Source organism: Lycium barbarum, chromosome 1, assembly GCF_019175385.1.
Source record: "Lycium barbarum isolate Lr01 chromosome 1, ASM1917538v2, whole genome shotgun sequence".
NCBI classification, from domain to species: Eukaryota; Viridiplantae; Streptophyta; class Magnoliopsida; order Solanales; family Solanaceae; genus Lycium; species Lycium barbarum.
The window spans coordinates 102,421,807-102,446,604 of record NC_083337.1 but is presented as its reverse complement, the minus strand read 5'-3'; the positions used below and the strand labels follow the sequence as shown (position 1 = coordinate 102,446,604).

Below are 24,798 nucleotides of genomic sequence, written 5' to 3'. Positions count from 1 at the left end.
AGAATTAATTGGGTAAGAAGTGGATAGTTGGGTCAAAATTGACAAACTAGATGCTCAAATGGACACTTTTAACAATTTGAGGTTTAGGCAACATTTAAGATAGGTAAAATAGGAATAGACTTGTAACTTAGAAATACTCTCTAACTGTGACGCAATACTCCCAATTTCCAGAGTCGCGTTTCCAGTTCCCGCTCAAGCCTTCCACATCTTCTCCTCAGGTAACTGTCCTCTCCTCTTTCTTTGTTTTTTTCTTTTTCTATTTTTTCTCCCACAGCCTTAACCCTACCATAACCCAATTCCAAATTTGAGGGGAAAACTGTGATGGGGTGTAAAAAATAATTACAGCTTTGGTTCTTTGTTTTTGCTTTACATAATACTCAAGAGAAAAATAGAACAATTTGTAAGTATCATCTTAACTTTATTCTTTTACTTGGGTTCCTTTTTTCTGTAATATCTATATAGTAAAAGTTGCAATCTTGATTGATAAAGAGTTTTGTGTCTAATAGATGATTGTATGCAGTGGCGGATTTAGGATATTCTCTGAGGGGGTTCGAAAAATAAAACTATAGTGCCCGAGGCTTGAACTTGGAACCTCAAGGTGAATTTTGAACAACCTAAACCACTGAACCAACCCCAACTCTTGTGTTCAGGCTATTCAAAATCTATATATATACATAAAACATATAAAAATACCTTACATATACCGTGTTCAGTGTTAGGATTTGAATCCCAAATCCAGTTGTTAGGATTTGAATTCCAAATCCGACCTTTGTAAGAAGGTTCCCAGGAAAGATTGGAGGGTCACAGCTGGACCACTTAAATACCAACCTCCTTAGACAGAACCTACTTACGCCGTGATATAAGCGAAGAATAAATAGCACACACAGATTTATAGTGGTTCACCCTCAATGTGAGAGCTACGTCCACGTTGCTGCTGCAGATCTTATTAAAGAAGAAATATTACAAGTGTTTACAACACTCAACCTCACAACCCCAATCACAATTACATTCAAGAAATTTTTCTAAAAATTCTCTCAAAGACCTTCTCTTACTTGGGCCTTTCACTAAGAGTATTTCTCTTAGATTTTTCTCTCTTTGGGATGTGTTGTCTTCTTCAATTTTTGGTGTGTCTAGCAAATGAGAAAGTTTCCCTATTTATAGGTATGAGATGAACCTATTGATGTCATTAGTGACTTAAGCAAGCACTTGACAATTTTCCAAAGACAAGGAAGATGTTTTCTTCCTCAAAATAAGGAAAGTGTTTTCTTCCCTAAAATAAGGGAGGTGTTTTCTTCCTCAAAATAAAGGGATGGACCCAACAAATCTCCCACTTGAAGACTAATTTTTAATTTGTCTTCACACTTTGATCGATGCAGCAGCTCTTTCCTAGTTTCATACTTCGTGCAGGCCAACTGAAGCTGAGCATAGCTTCAGTTTGTCTATCAGCACTGCCTTTGTCAGCATGTCTTCTAGATTCTGACTCCCTGCGATCTTCTCAAGCTCTAGCGCTTCATCTTCCAAAGCTGATCTAATGAAATGGTACCGGAGTTGTATGTTCTTCGTTCGAGCATGGTAGACCGAGTTCTTTGCCAAATGAATGGCACTTTGGCTATCACAATATAGCACACTTCCCTCGTGGTCCTGATCCAATTCCCGCAGAAAAGATTGTAGCCACATCATTTCCTTTGTGGCCTCCGTCACAGCAACATACTCAACCTCACAACTAGAGAGAGCTACTATCTTTTGCAACTTGGAAACCCAAGAGATTGCAGTACCTCCGAAGGTGTAAACATACCCGGATGTGCTCTTTCTGCTATGAACATCACCACCGTTGTCAGCATCAACATACCCTTGCAATCCTGTTTCTGATTTTCGGAAATATAGAGCTGAACTCGAGCTGCCTTTCAGATATCTGAATATCCACTTCACAGCCTCCCAGTGTTGCTTTCCCGGATTGCTCATAAATCGGCTGACAACTCCCACTGCATGTGCAATGTCTGGCCTTGTACATATCATTGCATACATAAGACTACCGATTGCAGATGCATAAGGTATCTTGTCCATCTGCTTCTTCTCATCCTCAGTTGTCGACGACTGATACTTTGACAACTGAAAGTTTCCAGCCAAGGGAGTGCTGACTGGCTTGGCATCATGCATGTTGAACTTTTTGATAACTTTCCTCACATACGTTTCTTGTGAGAGTTTGATGCCTTCTTTCTGTTGAAATCCCTTTGCAACCAGCCTTGCTTTATAACGCTTGCTTCCATTGGGTTCTTCCTTTATCTGATAAACCCATTTGTTTTGCAATGCCCTCTTATCCTTTGGCAACTCGGCTAACTCCCATGTATGATTTACCGATAGTGAATCCATCTCATCTTTCATTGCCAGCTCCCACTTGGTCGATTCATCGACTTGCATTGCTTCTTCATAACATTTCGGCTCCCCTCTATCAGCGAGTAAAATGTAGTTGAGGGATGGAGAGTACCTGTGAATCGGCTTCCTGATCCTGGATGATCTATGTAGTTTTGTGATTGGCGTCTGCTTATTTGTTTCAGAATCGGCACTTTCATCAGCACCTTCTCGGATTGTTTGTTCCTCTGCCTCGGCTGTACCTGGTTGCGGCTCAGGTGTCGGGAAGTCCCTCAAATCGACTATTTCCGATTCCTTGTCCTGACATTCTGAATTTTTTTGCAACTTGTCTTTGTACAATACCTCTTTGTTGAAGACAACATTCCTGCTTCGGATGATCTTCCGATTTTGTTCATCCCAAAATCGATAACCAAGCTCGGTGTCACCATAACCAATAAAGTAACACTTCTTTGATTTTGGATCAAGCTTGCTTCTAACCGTATCATCATTATGAACATATGATAAGCAGCCGAACACTTTCAGAAATGAAAGATTTACCTTCTTGCCACTCCAGACTTCTTCTGGAATTCTGAAATCCAAGGGAACTGACGGTCCTCGGTTAATTAAGAAGGCCGCAGTATTGACTGCATCTGCCTAGAATGTCTTGGGCAGTCCAAAGTGTATTCTCATACTCCGAGCACGCTCGTTCAACGTTCAGTTCATTCTTTTGGCTATTCCATTTTGTTGCGGCGTTCCAGGAATAGTCTTCATCATCTTGATCCCATTATCGGCACAGTACCGTTTGAAATCACCATCAGTGTATTCTCCGCCGTTTCCGGACCTCAAACACTTCAACTTGAGGTTTGTTTCATTCTCAACCATGGCTTTCCATCTTTTGAATACACTAAACACATCGGATTTATTTTTCATAAAGTAAACTCACACCTTCCTGGTTGAATCATCAATGAAGGTCACGTAGTAGTGTGATCCTCCAAGAGAGGGGACAGTGGTAGGTCCCCACACGTCTGTGTGCACCAATTCCAGCTTCTCGACCTTCAACTCCCTGCCTGCATTTGAGAAGCTTACTCGCTTTTGTTTTCCGAGAATGCAGCTCTCACACGTATGAAGGTCCACCGTCTTTAGCTCCGGAATTAAAGCATTTGTCACCAACAGCTTCATCCCCTTCTCGCTGATATGTCCCAGCCGACAATGCCACAAATCCGTCTTCTTTGTGTTGTCAACCACAGCAACAGTATCACGACAGCTAGTCGTCATGTAGAGAGTGCCAATCTTCTTTCCTCGGCCAACTACCATAGCACCTTTCGCCACCTTCCAAGACCCATTACCAAAGTTGAGATCATATCCCTCATCATCAAGCTGACCTACTGAGATCAGGTTTCACATCAGCTTTGGAACATGTCTAACTTTTGTAATCTTCCACGAGGATCCATTTGACATCTTCAAATTAATGTCTCCCGTGCCAACAACGTCTAGAGGCTCTCCATCGGCTAAATAAACTTTGCCGAGATTCCCAGCCACGTAGTTTGTCATTATATCATGATGTGGGGTGGTATGAAAGGACGCTCCTGAGTCAAGCACCCAAGAGTCTATCGGGCTGTCAACCGATAGCAACAACGCATCGCCAATGTCTTCCGTAGCAGCGTTGATTCCAGCCCCCTTGTTGTCCTCCTTCTTTGGCGCCCTGCAGTTCTTCTTGAAGTGACCTGGTTTTCCACAGTTCCAACACTCGAGTGTTCGTCCTGGTCTGGATTGACCCCTGCCATTCCTTGACTTCGATCTGCCCCTAGTTCGGTTGTAGTTTCTGTCACAATTTCTGCTTCTGTTTTCAACATTAAAAGCAGAACTCGTCGATGCCTCTCCAGAATCTGTCCTGCGCAACTCCTCAGCAAGGATACGATCCCTAACATCGTTGAACTTTAGTTTGTCACTGCCGACAGAATTACTAACCACTGCTCTCATTGGCTCCCAGCTATTTGGTAGGGATGCCAACAAATTTAGAGCTTGTACTTCATCATCGAAATCAATTTTTACCGATGACAATTGATTTACAATGGTATTGAATTCATTTATGTGTGCAGCAACATGAGCATTTTCCATCATCTTTAGATGAAATAGTTTGTTCATGAGAAATACCTTATTATTTGCCGAAGGTTTCTCATACATATCAAACAATACCTTCATCATATCTACGGTGGTCTTCTCCTTTGCCACGTTGTGAGCAACGTTCTTCGACAGCGTTAGCCGAATGACTCCCAGAACTTGTCTGTAGAGGAGATCCCAATCTGCTTGCTTCATCTCCTCTGGTTTCGGACTCAGAGGTTCATGAAGCTTTCTGCCATATAAATAATCTTCAATTTGCATTCTCCAGAACGCAAAATCTGTACCATCGAATTTACCGATGCCGTGCGTCGTACCATCTTCACCTCCCATCGTTTCTAAATCACAATACAACCTGTTGCTCTGATACCAGTTGTTAGGATTTGAATCCCAAATCCGACCTTTGTAAGAAGGTTCCCAGGAAAGATTGGAGGGTCACAGCTGGACCACTTAAATACCAACCTCCTTAGACAGAACCTACTTACGCCGTGATGTAAGCGAAGAATAAATAGCACACACAGATTTATAGTGGTTCATCCTCAATGTGAGAGCTATGTCCACGTTGCTGCTGCAGATCTTATTAAAGAAGAAATATTACAAGTGTTTACAACACTCAACCTCACAACCCCAATCCCAATTACATTCAAGAAAGTTTTCTAAAAATTCTCTCAAAGACCTTCTCTTACTTAGGCCTTTCACTAAGAGTATTTCTCTTAGATTTTTCTCTCTTTGGGATGTGTTGTCTTCTTCAATTTTTGGTGTGTCTAGCAAATGAGAAAGCTTCCCTATTTATAGGTATGAGATGAACCTATTGATGTCATTAGTGACTCAAGCAAGCACTTGACAATTTTCCAAAGACAAGGAAGATGTTTTCTTCCTCAAAACAAGGGAAGTGTTTTCTTCCCTAAAATAAGAGAGGTGTTTTCTTCCTCAAAATAAGGGGATGGACCCAACATTCAGGCTGTTCAAAATCTCTATATATACATAAAACATATAAAATATACCTTACATATACCGTGTAATTTTTTGCCGAGGGTGTTTGGGTGAACACCCTCAATGGGCTGTAGATCCGCCCCTGATTGTATGCTAAGTACTTGTAGTAAGTGGGTTGTTCATAAATGCCCTTTATAAGAATACATTCTTGATTTTAGGCAACAAATAATGGTAGCCTATATGATCTTGTTGGTGCTGCACTTTTTGTTGATGCTGTTATATTTGAAGAAAATTAATTTCAACTAGGAACAGCAAATGGGCTGGTCGGATCGGATATGGATGGGTCGAAAACTGGTTAAACAAAAAACGGATAAATATTTGACCAGTCCATATTTAACACGGATAAAAAAAATGGGTTAACGGACGGATAATATGGATATCCATATTATCCATGCTTTTATGAATAGTCAGGTGAGAACATAAGCTTAGGGTCCGTTTTGGCCATGAGAATTTTTCACTTTTTGCCAGAAAACTTTCACTTTATTTGGAAATCAACGTTTGGCCATGAAAATTTCAAGTACAACTTCACCTAAAAACCTGGTTTTGGTTTTTTCACTTCTAGTACATTCAAACAACCAATATTCTTTGCAAAAACTATAACTATACACATCTCCAGCTTCAGCTCCAACTTCAAAATTCAAATAAAGTGATAAATATTTGGTTTTCATGGCCAAGCGCCTAATTAGTCTCCCAGAAAGAAAGAACTCTTGAAAAAAATAACAAGCAGACATTTAGCGGATATCCATTGTTTAGTGGATAATATGGATACTATTCATATTTGATCCATTTTTAAAAAAGGTCAGTTGTCCAACTCATGTCTAATGGGTCGGATTGGATGGTTACTTGTTATTTTTAACCATTTTTCCAGCCCAAAGTACAACTTACAATGACTTGTTCTGGGGTGTTTATCCATGTTACCAGTTATTATTAATGGAATGTAGAACACACTGCAGTTACAAAGTGAGAAACTGAATTGTAGCACAAGGCTATTGATGGATTTTTCTAAGAAAATGACTTGTTATGAGTTTCTTTACCTTTGGTTTTAGATATGTTGGATCACTTTCTTTAGGCAGAACAAAGATACTTCACTCTTGTAATTAGGATTTTTCTTTTTTGGAAAACAAAATATGCTCTCTTGGTGATTTATAGTTGGTGTTTCGGACGTAATGCAGACAAACACTAATATGGAACATTTCTTGCAAATCTACTGTAAAATTAGTACTTACATTATTAGTACTATTCTGGAATTCATTTCCCTTGTGTTATTAGTACTTATTTTGGAATTTTGGAATCTGGATGTTCCTAAGTTGCTGATAAAAATATCAACCTGCTAAAGTCATGTATAACAAATATGAGAGTATCATGATATATTTGTCTCAGATATTATGAACAAGAAAGTTTATACTCATTAGTTTGGTCCTAGTTTAGAGTGCATAGAGTCATTTATTTACTAATGGATTGTCAGTTGGGTGAATCAATGCTAAAAAAGATAAACTTGTAGGTGTAAATCCCTTCTGCATCACATTCTAGCTAAGGAGTTAATAGTAAAATTGCAGTTTTATGCATCGTGTCATCCTGTGGAAGTTTTTTTCCAGATTTTGAAAAATGAAGATACATGAAAAATGGGTCAGACCCAGTTTTTACCGAACCCCTTTTTACCTGTATTAAAATGGGCGGGTTGCAACTTGCAACCCAATCCATTTTTGTTCAACCCGTTTTCAACCTGCCCAAACCAACCCAACCCGCCCATTTGCCGCCACTACTTATGGTTGTAACTTTTGCAGGTTCTTCAAGATGGTTGAAACTCTTTTTGAAGATATATTTACAGTCACTCAGAAAGATCCTGATGGGAAAAAATTTGATCGAGGTATGCCAATTATCATTCTTCCCCTATGTAATTAATTTAATTCATGCTCTGTAATCAGTTAAAAAAAGGAGCAGCCCGGTGCACTAAGCTCCCGCTATGCGCGGGGTCCGGGGAAGGGCTGGACCACAAAGGTCCATTGTACGCAGCCTTACCCTACATTTTTGCAAGAAGTTGTTTCCAGGGCTCGAACTCGTGACCTCCTGGTCACATGGCAGGATAAATTGAATAAATTTTGGACCATGAGGCAACACACAATCTGTAGATATCAATGATTCATCCGTAACATTCATTTTAATCATCGAGATGCTTTCTATCGATGCAATTTTATTTCAAGGGGAAGTGACAAGATTGTCGTGGTACACCAATTGAATGATAAGTTGAAGGAGATTAACTAAATTGTTTGTTCACACTTCACAGTAGACCTAGGATTACATTCTCCTCATGGATTAATCCAATTAGGAGAAATAAAAGGTTAAGAAAAAAATGGTGACCTTTTGGCACTAAAGGGTGTGGCCTAGTGATCAATGAAGTAGGAGGAGGACTATGAGATCTCAAGTTCAAATCCCAGTTGAGACAAAAAACATTAGGCGACTTCTTACCATTTGTCTTAGCCTTGGTGGACAGAATTACCTGGCACCTGTTGCTGGTGGGAGGTAGCAGGTATCCCGTGGAATTTGTCGAGGTACGCACAAGCTGGCCCGGACACTACGCTTTTAAAAAAAAGGTGGTGACATGTTGATAAGAAAAGAAAAGGGTAATATTCATGTAGTTGACTGGAATACTCCAGATGAATTGTGATAAAGTTTTGTGCATCTGTAAAATCGATTTCTTAAACTATTCATATTTGCTGGACTACGTACTCTTTTTCTTTTTTATTCTTATTTTTGTTCTGGGCAAACAACATCATCTTTAAAAAATATATAGTTCGTGTAGTTTTCTTGACAAAACCATGATTTGTGGCATACGATGGACTATGTATTGCTTATTATTGTCCAATTATTATCAAACTGCAGCAACACTTTTTTTGATTGAAAATAATGTGATCAGATATATGCATTTTGTAGTTAATCGCATTGAAGCACGGAGTGAGCAGTTTGATATGTACATGCTTCTGGATATAAACACTGAAATATATCCTATGCGCGTGAAAGAGAAATTTATGATGGTTTTAGCATCTACATTGAACTTAGATGGGACACCAGATACTGGTTATTTCATTCAGGTAATGTGCTGCAGTGGTTTATGTCTAACCTTGGAGATTTTCAAGTGTTAGCCTGTCTGATATAATTTTAATTTTGTGATTTGTATAAAGAATTATAAAGATGGTAAGCAAAGCTACTTAAGTCTCTGGTATTTTGCTACCGAGTAGGTCTTACTAGTCTAAATGCATCAGAAAGATTCAGAAAAGAAAGCTGAAAACAATGTAATCCAGTCAAATTTGAGGGTGTTTGACTTACCATGTGAATCACATTCATCAAAGCAAGAAACATCAAGTGCCTTTTGATGATGTGAAAATATATGTATTTTCATTAAAAAACTAACTTGCTATATACAGGCATTTAGAATGTACTGCTTTTGTTTTCAAGAGAAAAGAAATATATACATCTTGAACAAGTGAGCCCCTTTACGAAAATATTTTGGTTCTGTGACTTTGTCTATCTGGAATTGTTTTTGAAATCTCATCCATTACATAGCTAAACTGTTACCTAAAACTAGAAACTAGCGAATATTAACTTTTTTGTGGTGTCTGTATTGACGTGTCATCGACACATTTTTGTTCCTCAGAAGTGTGATTCCTTGTGATGGCTATTCATTTGCATTCTAAAATAATGGGCAGGACAAACAAATTGTATCTGCCCGTGAAGGGTATAATCATTTGGTATTGGCATGTATCAGATCTTTTTTTAATTGAAACTGGAGAGGCTAGCAGTTACCAAAAATGCGAGAAGAGGTGATGAGGCGAGAAAGGCGTCGCCTTTTTTAACAAAAAAGAAAAGAGGCTGAATTAAAACATAAAACGCAGAGTTAGGGTTTTACGATGCTTATCTCTTTCTCGAATTGGAAAATGTCGAAGAAGAATTAGAATAGACTTTTAGTATTGCTTGTCTTATGAATTATTGAGTGATTAAAGTTCTAGACTTTTAGTATCTACTATCTACTTTTAATGTTTGAATTGAAATATTTGCTAATATGTTATTGCTATTGAGATTTTGATTATTTATATGTGCAATTAAATATTTTAATTTTTTGGTATTAATTGGCCCATCACTTCAAAAAGGCGTGCGCCTCGCCTCTCAAAAAGGCGAGGCAGGTCCTTGTCGCCTTTTGTCGCCGCCCGCCTTCCAAAACACTGTGTATCAGATTAAATCACCAATTAGCGCAGAAGGATCCATCTATTGTGCTATTTGGAGGATAGTGAAATGATATCTTGGTCCTTGAACTATCTTAGGATTTCCTTTGCATTTGAGAAAGAAAGAGAAGGAAAATCAAGTAATAGGAGCAAAAATAGAGTTAAGAATGTGATGAAACGACATATGCCCCAGGACCTTGGTCTAGCGGTAAGAGTGTAGTGCATGATGTGCGAGTTAGGCGCATGATACGGGCTCGAACCCTATAGATAAAAGCTTGGTATTTTCTTTTATAAAGACAAAAGCTTGGTATTAAGTGGAGAAGAATAGAGGAGCATGCCCATTATCCACCGAGTTCCTAGATGTGCTCCATTGGCTCTCGAGGATTAACAAAAAAAATGCGAAGAAAGCAAGAATTTCTGTCATATATAGGTCAATGATAGATATTAGATGATACAATGAGTTAAATTCTGAGCATCTAGTTAAAGAAAATTTGCTTTGCATTCCTCATATGTAAGATGACCTTTGACCTTGTGCTTTTTTCTGTTTGTCTGGTCATTATGTTAATTTTTTATAAACAGTGATAAAAAGATCGGAAAAGGGTCAAAATTACTCCTGAACTTTGAAAAATAGTTCATCCATACCCTTCGTTATACTTTAGGGCCAATTATACCCTTACAGTTATACTATGGGGTCAATTATACCCTTATGTCTAACTGCTGTCACGTGGCATCATCTCAATCCTTCAAAATTATTTTACCCACTAAAATAACTCAAAACGACCCGATTTTTTTTTCAGCAAAAATAATACGGAATTATTTTTATATTTTTTTCTCAAAATATTATCCGTATTATTTTTGCTGAAAAAAAAATTTCAGGTCGTTTTGAGTTATTTTAGTAGGTAAAAAATTATTTGAGGGTAAAATAATTTTAAAGGGCTGAGATGATGCCACGTGACAGCAGTTAGACATAAGGGTATAATTGACCCCATAGTATAACTGTAAGGATATAATTGACCCTAAAGTATAACGAAGGGTATGAATGAACTATTTTTCAAAGTTCAGGGGTAATTTTGGCCCTTTTCGGTAAAAAGATTGACGTTGGGATTTATTTGAAGTATGTTTTCTCTCAACATTTCTCCCCTAAAGTTAGCTTAACTGGGTTGGTATGATTCTAGCTTGGAAAACACAATTGGTGAATATGCCAAAAATCAAGTAGAATGAACTGGAAATGTTAATTCGGCTCGGTCTTTATTTAAAACAGAGGAAACAAAGTTTATGTAGTTCTGCTTTCAGTTTCTGGATCTTACATTTTGGAGAGACCGAAAACATCTACACATACACACATTTTCAAAATATCCTTACAGATCTGAGTACTTCCTACCGCTGAATTTCTCGTCTTCCCCACTCGCTGCCGAACTCCAACCCGTCCTCTTGCTATCCCACTCTCTCTAGTACATGAAAACCCTAAGTTAACACAGCATAGGAACTGGCTTGTTATGAGTTTTATGACACATCATGACAAATGTCGCTCTCAGATTTACAGTGCCTGCTAGAGTGATTCAGTCTCCTTTTATAAGGTTTCTGTTTTTTTTCTATGAAGCAATTCTTGAAGCTGCAAGAACATTAAGGCCAGCCGCATGGTTATGAGAACTAAACTTCTGGCCATATTTTGACATCCTTAACCATGGAGGCAAATTCTTCCCAAAGAGCTTGGTGCTCTTTTTTATATTTTCAATTTTTTTTATGAATATTGGTTTTGGGGTAGCAGCTTTAAATGTTTTTGGTTCACAAGATTTTTGCTTGATTGTTTTCTTAAAGGTAATATGTGATCTCACTTTTTGTCAAGTCCAGTTAACTGGGGAACCTAAATAAATGTAGTAACCTAACAGAATTATCTTTGACATCTCTCAATTGGTGTTTGCTTATAGATTTCCTTAAACTGAATTTATGGGTTGTTGAATCAAACTAGTAAATAGTAGGGTTTGAAGTCTTCAGTTTTGAAACTATTACCCAAAACAAATCGGGGAAACTCCATAGCTTCTGGTCGTTTGAAATTTCTAAACTCGTAATATATAAATATTTTTTGAAGACTTAAGGCTACTATGATCTCATTCAAGATCATTCAAGTCTCCTTTGTCATAAATGTTGTTTTTGATGTTTTTTATGTTGTAAAGTGTGGTATTTATTATCTTTAAGTTTGCTTTGGTATGTTTCCTCATCTTCAAATTGCTGTGGAGCTTTCTTTCAATGCCTTTTCTCTTGGTCGCTGTAATACTTTCTCCACTATTCTTTGAATTCCACAAATGGTAAAGAATTTGTAAGTTGGTGTTTCAACAACACGCAGTTTCCAAAAGGATCTATTGTCGATTTAGGTGATTTTATCTTTGGTTGCTATATATTTTTCTGGACTTGACTACAGGTATGTATTTGATGCGGGTGTATAAGCAAGCATCCAGTACATGCTTATTTCTTGTGGCTAAGGTATTTTTTGAAAGATCCACACAAAATATCCACACGCACGTCACATTGAGATAACAACAGAGACCTAGGAACAATAGTCTGTTTTTGTTTGAAATTATTATCTTTATATCCGATAACATTAGATAAAATGTTTTCCTACTAGTAGTAGTTTGTGATAAAACTTAGAACTCATATCAACTGGTGATGAAGTTGCCGTCCTTGAATTAGCTGTTATTTTTCAAGACTTGTGTATTTGCACATATTCCTATTTGCATTTTATATTTAGATACCTACATGCACTAGAAGTAGGAATAAATGCATAAGAACCCCTTATCTTTTTCAATCTGTAGCCCATAATTTCCTTCACTGGATGCATCAGGAGGAGGTTGAATGCATAAAATCGGCTTGTGTTTTCATTATATAGACTTTTAACTGTTAATTTCCTTCAGCGTTTGAAATATACACCTGGTTTACTTAAAACAGTTACCAAGGTGAAATGGTTTATCATTCAAGAAAAAAGAATATAATAGAAGTAAAAGATCCATATAGGCTATAGCAACCAGTTGGGGTTAAGGTTTATCATTCATGTTTGCTAGTAGTTTTTGTAGTTTGGTTGGAGATCTTTAAGTCAGTAGAATGAGTCGTCTCATGGGAATTCATATAGTTGAGCGCAATTTGCTTGGGATTGAGGCGTACTTGTTTCTCTAAAGTATGTTTTCAAGAAACTACTTTTCATCGAAAGTCTTTAATATGCCAAATATCCTCCCATGCCCCCAACAGCACAACCCATGCAAACAAGATAACTGAAATACTTAACTTTCTCATACTAAAAATGATGTCGGCAAGCTTGAGAAGATACTTAATTCTTCTATTTGATAAAACATTAATGCTTAAAGATAATGCGTATCACAACTGAGCAAACACTTGTACGAACTTCCTTCTTTATCTTCGTTTTCCTTGTTTCTTTTTTGTTTGACTGCTGATTCTTGTTCTATATGTGGTGGTCAAACTCTTAGAAATCTTGATGGTACTTAATGGTATTGCAACCGGATGGCGGGGTAACAAGAAATCGCTTGCTGACAAGTTCGAATATGTCATGCATGGGAAGCTATATCGGATCTCAGAGGAAGGTGTAGGGAAGCACGTTAAAGCGTATGTTTTGATAACTTATCTCATATTCAATTCCATGAACATGAATTTTTATTTCTGACCTGTTCTTGTCTTATCATTGGTGCAATATTGTCAGTCGGTCCCACCTTAGCAATATCTGCTATTCTTCGTGCTTCAGAGTTTGATATTGAATTGGCTTAGATTGACTTCTTAGGTCTCCCATATGCTAAGATTGGATTCTGAATGCATGCCATATCCATTTGATTTTTGTGACTTGTTTTCTAGTACTCCCTGTGTTTTAATTTGTTTGTCTTACTTTCCTTTTTAGTCCGTTTAAAAAAGAATGACTCTTTCCATTTTTTGCAATTCTTTGATTCCAACTTTCCACATGGCATGTTTAAAACCACAAGATTAAAGGACATTTTGGTACATTTTACATATCTTTAATTTAAGACCACAAGATTCAAAAATCTACTTTATTTTCTTAAACTCCGTGCTAAGTTAAAACTGGACAAACAAATTGAAACGGAGGGATAGTTCTTTCTATTGCATTTAATTGTGGAATATAAATGTACTTTCCAGTACTTGGTTTTCTCTGTTTTTTTTAGGATCGAAGTTTTGCCCTTTTTGCTTAATGTATATTCTCTTTCAGTTTTAATTATATTGTTTGAGAGTTGTCTATGATCTTTTTTTTTGGGATTACTTGATTTATTGGTTTCCGATTAGCAATCACAAACTTTAATAATATAACAATGGATTTCTGGTTATTGGTGTTCAGAGACATTTTTGTTTCATTTGGAGGACTTCTGATGCAGCTGAGAGGAGATCCATCCATTGCAGCTAAATTTGAGCTTGATCAGAAGCTTTTCATTCTCATAAGGAAGGTTTGATGTCAAGAATTGATAATATCCCAATTTTAACTTCAAAGGCGTCAGTATTTTTGAGCTAACGTGATAAATCACGTGTTGGGCTCAGTTTCAAGGATACAAAAGAATGTAACTGAAAATAATAACGAAGACCACCGAACAAGAGTTCTATATATGTTGGGGTGTAGAAACCTAGTGTGCAGTTATGATCTTTATTGCTGGTAGCACCAAAAGATGTTTTCCTACCACTAATATTTTGTGATGAAAAAAATAGCTCTTATCAACTGGTAATATAGTTGCGGTTCATGAATTAGCTGTTATTGTTCCGAGGCTTGTGTAGTTGAACATCTTCCTGTTTGCATATTATATTTGGACACCTACATGCATTAGATGTAAGGTTACATACACAAGAACCCCGTGGTTCTTAACCTGTATCCCGCATTGTACTTCACCGTGTGCACTAGGAGGTTGAATACATAAAATCCTCTCGTGTTTTCAATCATAAGACTTGTAATAGCTAATTTTCTTCATGAGTAAAATTATACACCTACTTTACTTCAAAGTGTAATAATGTATGTTTCAAGGTGTTGCCAAAAAAAGAAAAGAAGAAAAAATAGGTTAGAGCGTAAGTTGTTAGTGGATTGATTGCAAGTACAAAACATTGCATACATTTGTAGCTGAATTGCACAAATAGCTGCTTTTAGGCCCTTGGTTAAAGAATGGCGGGAATTTATAAGGCTTTTAAAGTTTAACCGCCTTAAAATCAACTTCAAACATATGCGGGTCTGAAGTTGTAATTCTGATTCTGAAGTTTCTAATTTTAGTTTTTTTGAGGGTTTGAAGTTCGGTTCTGCCAAAGTCTAACTTCAGAAGTCAGGTCTGCATGTGAAGTTTGTCTTTTCAAACTTTAGACTCAGGTGCGAAGTTAAGATTTCACAGTGGCCAACTTTCGAGCCAAAGCTCTGAAAAAGAAAACAACAGCGAAGCAGTAACAAGAATAGTAGGGTAAGTTTGAAGTTTGTCAAAATTGACTAAACTTCAAACAATTTTAAAAATTGGATATGTTTTTAGAGGTGCTACCAGAGGATACTTGGTGTTATTTTCTACTACGTTTGTAGTGCATAATACAAAGAACCCTCACCTGCCCAACTAAGGACGAGGTATCAACTTGTGTGCACTTTTGTCTAAGCAACCTACTATAACCCCCAAAGCATAGATGGTGGGGTTGAATTACCTGGCAGTCTTCGAATATGGAATCTTCAAGTTGTATCTAATAGACCTAATTTTTTCTTCTGTATTTTTTGATTCAGAGACCTACCTAAGTGAGAGGGTGACGTTCATTCACCATACACTTTTTCACAAAAAGACTAATCAACTATGAAATCGTTCTAGTACAAAAAGCTTGTTGTTGCTTAGCTAAGCTATAATCAAAGCATGATGTATAATTTCAATGTGCAATTTCCACAGTAATTGGACTTCTCACAGTATGAGTACCATCTGACCATACCAGCTCCCCATATTTGCGTTGATCCACCCCAGCAAAATAAGTAGTATTCACAGCTTTAATATGCAAACTAAACGTCTCTGCCTGACCTTGGTTCTTGAATATCAACACATTTGGTTCCACAACTACTGAAATTCCCGGAGGCTGACCAACACGAGCGGTGTAAGTACCCGGTGAACCGACATTTGTTAGCATACGAGCCAAGGTTAAGTCGCCGGAAAGAGCTGGAACTGTTATAGAAGGATAATTCAAGTCTAAAAGACTTGAATTACTTATGTGTTGGACATATATAAGGGGCCTTGTTGAATGTGTGAATGACTTGACTATCATAGCCAGATGCACATAAAAAGTTCAAATAATCATTTACTCCTAAGTCATATATTAGTCCAGGATCTGCAGCAAGATTTGGTCTAATATGTCCACTTCCAGATGCAAATGGTGTTGCAGCTTCCTTGGTGGCATCAAGCAATGGTTTTCCTGTATTATCTATTGGATTTGCTGGAAAAAAAAGGAAGGCAAAAAAAAAAAAAAAAAAAAAAACAGATAAAACAATTAGATACATTTGTAACACTAGATAAAAATCAGATTTTCAAAAAGGATTTTACCTATATAATAGATAGCGCAAAGATTTGTTATGCTATTGATAAGTCGTACAGTAGTCAGTTTCTGCCTTATTATTTTAGTTAATTAATACCACTTATTTTGAGTAGTTATCTTTACTAGCAAATATTTTTTACACTATTAGTGTATGAAAGTTAAACTATTTTAAAAAGTTAACTTATATCACTGCCGATATGACATTATTTGTTACCCTTTTAGGTAACCTAAAGATAACTGCATAGTTGCCCGTTGCCCACAATATATAAGCGGGACTAGTAACTCGACAAATATGACAGGTAGATTTATACGTGTTAAAATACACCAATAACGTAAAATGCTTTTTAGTTATTACACTGCCAAGGTAGTTAAGTTCAAATATTATTTATGTGGAAAATATAATGCATGAATTGTGCGTACATTAATTAATAACGAAGGGACTGTTAGTAATTAATATAATGAAGAGATTCTTATACGTAAATTACTTACTTTAAAATGCATTTGTCTCTAAATTGTTTATACTGTAGAGCTAATACGCGTATCCTTATCTCATATTCTATCCAAATGTATAACATAATGTGAATATCGCTAAGCAGATACAACGTTGGTCAATGCGACTACCTAAACATTGCATTATTTTACGAAAAGATAATAAAATAAATATGATATATCAAACGATCACTCAGTATATATAAGTTAAATCCTTACCAGTAGACATGAGGGCAGATCGAATGGCAGCAGGACTCCAGTCTGGATGTATAGCTTTGAGAAGTCCAACAACCCCAGAAACATGAGGACAAGACATGGATGTTCCAGACATTACATTGAAAGCTGTTCGACGATTATCAAATACTTCGTTTGAGGGGCTATTTCCTTCTGTATAGGCAGCTATAATATTCACTCCAGGTGCAGTGATATCAGGCTATATATACAACAACAGAAATTGCAGAATTAATTCTTAATTTTAATTAATAATCTGTTTGGTTAAGCTTCTAAAATCAGCTTAACTAATTAATTTAAAAAGCACTTTTGACGTAATAATTAGTGTTGGAACAAAACATTTTTGGCCTCTAAAATCTTGGCCAAACGGGCTATAAGTACAAAAACAACAACGTAATAAGCAATTAACTCGCATATAATTCCATAAGCAATTAACTAGCATATAATTCCTTATTTATTACAAACCTTGTGAATTGCAGGTGTGATCAAATTAGGACCTCTAGATGAAAAAGCAGCCATAGTTGGAGCAGGTTTGATACCTAATGTTGCTTTTGGTGCAGTAATCGAACCCATTGGATTGCTAGTTAAGACAAAGTAGAACTATATTAGTTTCATTGGCTACCATAAAGTAGTTATTGAACTCGTCTATGAGCAATCTGATCACTTATATGCAAAGAGCTTTAATTTTGTATACAAACGGTGTCAATAATATTTATACTGTATAATTATTTTTTCTTATTGTGGAAGTCTATTTTTATGAGAAAATTAGGGTTAGTGACTCTAGGATCAAATTAGTTTTCCTTTATGAATATAGGGGTTCCCATTCATTGTAAATTCATCCTTCAAGAGAAGTAAAAGAATCCTTCTCTCTTGCCTCTTTCTCTAAAATATTCTTCTTCCTTGCTTTATTATTTTATAACATATACACTTATTAACTAAGGATTTAAATTATATATATTGACAATGTAAATTTTCTTATACTATTAATACAACTTAACCTGTTATAATAGGTAAGTCGCGATTTAATCAGGTTAATGCAAATGATTGAGATTTACCTATAATTATCTTATATTTGATGTGATTGTGTATAAATGTTTACACTGCCAATTCATAGAGCTTAAACACTAAAATAATTACAATTTTTTTTATATTATAAACATTAATTGATAACTTGATAAATATAGTTACTAATTTGCTATCACGAGTTAAACTACACTAACAGCGTAAGAAATATTTATACTATAAGTGCACCTATATAATTTAAATCCATTTATGAAAGGAATAAGAATTCAAGGTATATGATAATCGAAAATGTAAAGATTCATTTGCACTTATCAGAGAAGTTTAACAAGTTATAGCATATTGGTTCCCAGATTTACCATTTTACTCCTTCTGTCCCAATTTATATGATGCACTTTCAATCTTTTTTAGTTAATTAAAAATGGAATGGTACTTTTCTATATTTAGAAATAATTTAATTATAAATTTCTCATTTTAGCATTAATAAGATGATTTACAAAACACAATTATCCATGACTTGTTTTAAACCGTAAATTTCAAAAGTCTTTCCAAGTTTTTTAAACATCATGTCCAGTCAAAGTACATTACATGAAAAGGACAAAGGACGTATTAACTAACAATCTCATAAGATTTATCAATAATTATCTTATAAATAACCTGATTATATAAATAACTTTTACACAGCATATAAAACTTAAGCTCAAGAAGTGACATAAATTTGTTCTTACTTGGTAGACTTGATGTAGTTGAAAATGGCAAGACCGTCGTTGTAAGAGACGTGGGAAACTGGGAGGAGATGAACGTCAGCGATGATGTCATTGCCACTCATTTGGTCATTGCAAAGTATCATTCCAACAGCACCTGCCAAAACAGCTTGTTGCCCTTCGTCTACTCTAGTGTTACCCCCCCTTAAACAAACCAATATCTTCCCTTTCACCTTAGTACCATCCAGTGTTGCTTGCTTACAAAGCTTACTGCATACACAAATATATATATTACAATGAGAACTCCGAAAAGTTGTTTTTAGGTCACGGGTTCAAGTTGTGAAAGCAATCACTAATGCTTGTATTAGAGTAGACTGTCTACATCACATTCTTGGAGTTGCTAATACGAAATGCTTTGTGTACTGGGCTGCCTTTTTGAAAACTGGGGAAAGTGATTCAGAAGGAAGCTAAACCGGATAAGTCGGTTTCATTTTCTATGACTGTGTTGGCCTGAATATAAGAATTTAAGAAATAAATACTTTTGGCACATATAAAGAATTTAAGAAAGAAATACTTTTGACACATACAAGGTATCCTTACTTAGTGTTGATGTCATGACATTTCTATTGCTATGTCATATAACTAAGAGTAAAATGAAAATTTTAAAAATAAAAAAGTATTATTCTTTTTGAAACATATTAAAAAGAAAAACATCATATAAAATAGCATTAGAAGTAAAACAATAAATCTTACGCATCTTCAACCGTTGCATTTGCAGCTTTAGCTTGCTCCGCACTAATAAGTGGATACAATTTTTCCTCTGGTAATGGATAAGAAATGCTCGTTCCCTACTTGATGAAGAGGAAAAAATTATTGATATGTCATCCTCTTCATTTTATATGATAAGACATAAAGCTTAAAAAATGTTACGACTGCTCGCACATTATATAAGTTATTTTTGAAATTTGTTGTTTTAAACATGTGATAATATTTATAAAAGATAGAAAAGCATGTCAATAATGGTAAAAATAATAATGTATAGTTAAATGTTTTTAAATTTAAAAAAGTCTTATTCTATTTTGGAACCTATCAAAAAAATGTAAGACAAAAATGTAAGACTGCCATATAAGATGAAACAGAGAAAGTTATCGCATCTTTTCTACTTCCCAAACTAAGCTTCGACACTTCACACTACTTCAAATTGGTCAATTCTTAAGCCAGATCAACCAACTGCATGCAAATTTTCAAGTTGAAAGAGGGCCAATCAATTAAATACTACAAGATATAATACTTTACATATTGCGAAACATAAGAAATTTTGGTAAAATTTTGAACCTCGATTGTAAGTCCATTTTGAAGTTTGACATTGGATTCGAATTCACGATCAATAGTACTTGCTGCCACGGTTATCATCCAAGGTGCTAACATTACTAACAGTTGCAAGATTAGGTCCTGAGTTTCCAGCAGAAGTCACCACTACAATGCCTTCTTTCATGGCATGAAATGCCCCAATTGCCGCCGCGTCCTTGAAATATGGACGTGGTTTTCCGCCTACAGAGGCGGAGATCACGTCAACGCCGTCGTCTATGGCGTGATCGAATGCTTTAAGAATATCAGCGTCAAAACATCCTCCTCCTTGTTTTGCTGGCCAACATACCTAGCTTGTATTCAAAGAAAAATCAAAGTATGTATGTTTATCTTCTACTAATCGTTTAAGCTTTTAAATGCAATAAAATGACATAAATTGAGGCATCGTTTGGTATTTGAACAAACTTTTCTAGAATTATCATCTGGAATTATTATATGGGGATCAAATAATGATAAGATTATTTATTAGTGGATGTTCAACTCCTTTGACTTAAGAATGAGATATACGTACGGGGTATAATATAAACAACTGTTTGACTTTACTAGATAAACTTGTATAAGCTTTACTTGAATTTTAACCTTAGCTTTGTTAAAGGACTTTAGGAGAATTTCTCTGGAGAAGGGCATCTTAATCATTTTGTTGTGTCTCTCGGGATTAGTTACCCCCGAATTGTTATCCCACATATTGTGGTATAAAAAGAATATCACGATTGTGATATAAGTAGTTCCGAAATAATTTATATCGGTACAAACAAAAAATCAATCAAACGTACATGGAATAAAATAATTCGACATTTTATACTGCGGTCATAGCAACACAAATCCCATAAAGGGAGAGGTAAGATTTGCGTACATCCTACTCTCCCCATACCCCACTTAAAAGATGACTACATGTAATTATCCTTAAAAGTGATATTAGTAATTTTGGAAAATAAGGCAGGGTTACCTGTTTCAACAGGTTAAACTACACAACAGTGTAAAATTCTTAAACTGTTAATCGTCTATATAAGTAAATCCTTATTTTCACGAGCTTAAATTTTACACACTTGACAATAAATTTTTCATATTATAGCACCTAAAAAATAATTACTTATAAGTAACTGTGCCAAAAAAGTAGGAATAGCAACTTGAAAAGTAAAACATGTTACATGCTTATGTATGTTAAAACATAAAGTCTTCACGTTTTTAGTGTTTGTAAATTAAATCTTTATGTTCATATTTGTTCTAATGGTTTTTAACTTTTGAAAATTAAAATTCTCCAATGTAATAGTACCTTATAAGCAGTAACTCTAGCTTTAGGTGCACCACCTTTTGCAGTTCCATTGTAGACACCTATTACACTTGCGTTGGGAACAAAGTTACCAGCGGCGGTTGACAGTGTGTGTGTTCCATGCCCTTCATAATCTCGGGGAGAGTTGTGAATACTTGTATTATTATTCCCCCACAACTCTAGCTTTAGGTGCACCACCTTTTGCAGCAACTCTAGCTTTAGGTGCACCACCTTTTGCAGTTCCATTGTAGACACCTATTACACTTGCGTTGGGAACAAAGTTACCAGCGGCGGTTGACAGTGTGTGTGTTCCATGCCCTTCATAATCTCGGGGAGAGTTGTGAATACTTGTATTATTATTCCCCCACAAATCATCATATCCCTTGTGGAAATACTTTGCTCCTATAAGTTTCCTACAATTATTAAATCACGAATTAAAATCTTTTCAACTAATTATTACTCCCTCCGTCCTAATTTATGTGATATGGTTTGGATTTCGAGAGTCAAACTTTTTTTTTTACCGTGAATGCGGACAGACAATTTTTAAGTTTTTTGAAAAAAATTTATTTATAAACTACATAATTTGTACTATAAGTCACAATAATTAAAGGTCATACTAATAAATTACAATCAAAGATTTTCTTGTTTGACTCTCGAAATTCAAACTGTACCACATAAATTGAGACAGAGAGGGTGATTATTAGAAAACGATCACCATCATCATTCACCTTTGAATTATGAATGTGGAAATGTATAGGTCCAGAATCATACTAGGATATAAATTATCCTACATTAATTGTATATTTACAGTAATAGTTTATTATTTCAATTTTAGTTCAGAGATGGCAAAATCAATCCACTTTTTTTCGTAATCCGTCCAACTTATTCAAAAACAGGTTGGATTATTATTCATTTGTTGACTTGAACCAACAATTGAACTCTATTACTTTTCATCGACCTATTGAATCAAACGAATCAAACATAATTAAGGGGAAAGAACGTCGCTGCCCCATGAAAATAAAATAATTACCCGCTCATACCTCTATTACTTTCATGCCCCTGAAAATATTTACCCGAAATGCCCCCAAAATAGATACCAACATGGTGTATAAATATACTGAGATGGTATCGTGTTGTTCATTTATTAAAAAAACACACTTTTCTCAGAAAAACCACTATGATACCTGTTATACCCCGTATTCTATACGCTGAGTTTCGTCGTAAGATAGCTGATGTGAAGCTAGTAAGTAAGGTTGTTCTCAAGATTATAAGAGATTCTATATGATTATTCCACATATGCGGGAGTTTAAGTTGTGTATAGCAAGTATCGGAAGAATTGGAGGCGAATTAAACCAGAAAAGAATCTGAGTTTTTGCAGCAGAGCAACTCGACGGTTAAGTTGACGAACCGTCGACCCTACCGTCGAAAAACTCTGCAAGATTCAAGGGCTGCCGCAGGTCGATGGTGGCGAGTTGATGAACCGTCGAACTGCAGGCGGTGAAATTTTTTTCTCTCTCCTATAAATAAGAGGCCCATGACTTGGAACATTATTTCACCCAAAAATTAGAATCCTCTAAATCCTTCAAGTTCTCTCTACACTGCCGATTCATCCATACACTTCCTAAGCCAAAGTCAAGTGAAATTCAAGCTTTGGAACCCTAAGTTAATCCATGGGTGATGATGATCTTTGCTCTTAATTAATTTTATGGTGGTTTTGGTTTGAAACAAGGTTGGGGAAGCTAGGGTTCTTAAAGATTGAGATATGCTCTCTCTCTATTTCTTATATTGAGTTCATTTGGAGATTAATAAGTCATAAAAGTGAAGAAAATGGTGGTAAGAAAAGTTATGGGACATTGTGTTGGAATTGTTGATTATGAATGGAATTTGGAAGGAAGTTTTGGATTGTTTTACGTATAAATTGTATATAATATCTTAAATATGGAATTATTAATGTTGTTATTGTTGTTGGGAGTTGATTTGGAATTTGGTGGAAGTCAATAAAATAGGGGAAGTGCTGCCCAAATTTCACTAGCCCATTAGTTACTCTAGTTTGAACTTATGAGTGTATTCAAGACTTAATCTTAGTCTGAATTCTCTTAGATTTGCGAACTTGGGAGAAGAACGTTAAGTAGTTAGGAAGACGTAAAGGTATGTTAAGGCTAACCCTTTCTTTCTTAAGGCATGATTCTTTTGTTGTAAACCTTCACACGATCTCCATAATATCCCAATTCCTAAAAATGCCAGGAGTTCATGATTCTCAAGGCTCTTATGATATTGTTGATAAATGCTCTTCATGATGATGATGATGATTTCATGTCCAAAGATGCCAAAACTTATAGTTCTTGATATTCTCATGATGTTATTGAGCTTGTTATATGAATATTGGTGTTTACTCATTGTTGTTGATCTCATCTTATGATATTTGTTCCTTCAAGGTGAGATATAGTGATGATGATGATTCTATAATGATACATCGGAGTCTACCGACCTTACGTCACTCCGATAGATTTATGGCATTTATGTATGTATGTATTTTCTCACACCGAGCCACGCTATAGTCGGCCGGGTACGATACGTAGATGTGCACACCACTGCAGTGGGTGCGTTATGATGATGCCTCGGACGCGGGATGATATGATATATGGATCGGGTTGCACGCTTCGCAGCACTAACATTTATGGATCGGGCTATACGTTTCACATCATTGAACATTATATTATATATGTATGAAAAATATTTTTTTTAAAAAGCTAAGCATGCGTGATATCCGCCTTGAGAGGCAATCAGATGTACAGGTTATTTCTCGTATCTCACGCTTCTCTCATATTTTTTTTAATTATATTGTTAGTCATGCCTTACATACTCAGTACATTACTCGCACTGGTGTCCTTTTATTTATGGACGCTGAGTTCATGCCCGCAGGTAGACAGAGAGACGGACCGGACCCTTAGGCTGCTTCATCAGCATTTGCACAGGAGCGCTCCGTTTGTCCTGGAGCTACAGTTTAGCCTGTATTATTCTTTTGTGTACATATGGGTATAGCGGGGTCCTGTCCCGTCCTTATGATGTTTTATGCTCTTGTAGAGGTTCGTAGACAGATGTATACAATTAGATGTTCAGTAACCTTATCAGTTCATGTTGTTGTATATCATTTTTGGCAGCCTTATCGGTTTGTACATGTGGACATAGTTGATGATGTTTATATAGACGTGTTTCTATCTTTTACCTTATACTCTTATAGGTTATGATACTTATGAGTTAGCCATGCAGTCCACCCAGATATTGTCACGACCCAGCCCCGTGGGCCGCGACTGGCACCCTACCTGGGTACCCAGACCGAATCACACATTCATTATAAGGTCCAAACTTATTTCCGAATTTTTACGAAATCATATCAAACATAATTTATATGAAAATATGTCTTAAGCGGTCGCGCCAAATCAAAATACCATATCAAATACAAACGGAGCGGCGGAATAGACATCGCCGGTCAAAAGTGTAA

The 24,798-nt window shown here is 36.1% G+C and overlaps 2 protein-coding genes across 3 annotated transcripts; one reads left to right on the top strand and one right to left on the bottom strand.

The window, feature by feature from the left end:
* The first annotated feature begins 69 nt into the window (after positions 1-69).
* LOC132636672 (DNA-directed RNA polymerases II and V subunit 8A-like) lies at positions 70-14,426 on the top strand. 2 transcript variants are annotated; one of them, XM_060353644.1, is made up of 5 exons: positions 70-218; positions 7,245-7,327; positions 8,392-8,550; positions 13,196-13,289; positions 14,026-14,426. In XM_060353644.1, exons 2-5 carry the CDS (start codon positions 7,255-7,257, stop codon positions 14,135-14,137), a joined length of 438 nt encoding a protein of 145 aa, XP_060209627.1. In that variant the 5' UTR covers positions 70-218; positions 7,245-7,254; the 3' UTR covers positions 14,138-14,426. The 2 variants fall into 2 exon arrangements, with proteins under 2 accessions (XP_060209627.1, XP_060209633.1); XM_060353650.1 differs by lacking the exon at positions 70-218 and adding an exon at positions 337-400.
* An 876-nt stretch (positions 14,427-15,302) lies between these two features.
* On the bottom strand, positions 15,303-21,542 carry LOC132613121 (subtilisin-like protease SBT5.4). Its single transcript, XM_060327174.1, has 7 exons — positions 21,300-21,542; positions 20,094-20,315; positions 19,412-19,506; positions 18,683-18,928; positions 17,400-17,514; positions 16,923-17,136; positions 15,303-16,115 (listed from the first exon to the last, which is right to left on the bottom strand). The coding sequence occupies exons 1-7, from the start codon at positions 21,540-21,542 to the stop codon at positions 15,886-15,888; spliced, it is 1,365 nt and encodes a 454-aa protein (XP_060183157.1). The 3' UTR covers positions 15,303-15,885.
* Between the last annotated feature and the right edge of the window lie 3,256 nt (positions 21,543-24,798).

Bases quoted from the DNA above. Each gene is read 5' to 3' on its own strand.
- LOC132636672 (XM_060353644.1), top strand. From the start codon at position 7,255: ATGGTTGAAACTCTTTTTGAAGATATATTTACAGTCACTCAGAAAGAT. The intron at 8,551-13,195 runs TAATGTGCTGCA...CCGGATGGCGGG, and splicing joins TACTGGTTATTTCATTCAGG to GTAACAAGAAATCGCTTGCT. The intron at 13,290-14,025 runs GTATGTTTTGAT...ATTGGTGTTCAG, and splicing joins GTAGGGAAGCACGTTAAAGC to AGACATTTTTGTTTCATTTG.
- LOC132613121 (XM_060327174.1), bottom strand. From the start codon at position 21,542: ATGGAACTGCAAAAGGTGGTGCACCTAAAGCTAGAGTTGCTGCAAAAG. The intron at 19,507-20,093 runs GTTAGTAATGTT...TTCATCAAGTAG, and splicing joins CAGGACCTAATCTTGCAACT to GGAACGAGCATTTCTTATCC. The intron at 16,116-16,922 runs GTAAGGATTTAA...TTTTTTTTCCAG, and splicing joins ATCTGCCCTCATGTCTACTG to CAAATCCAATAGATAATACA.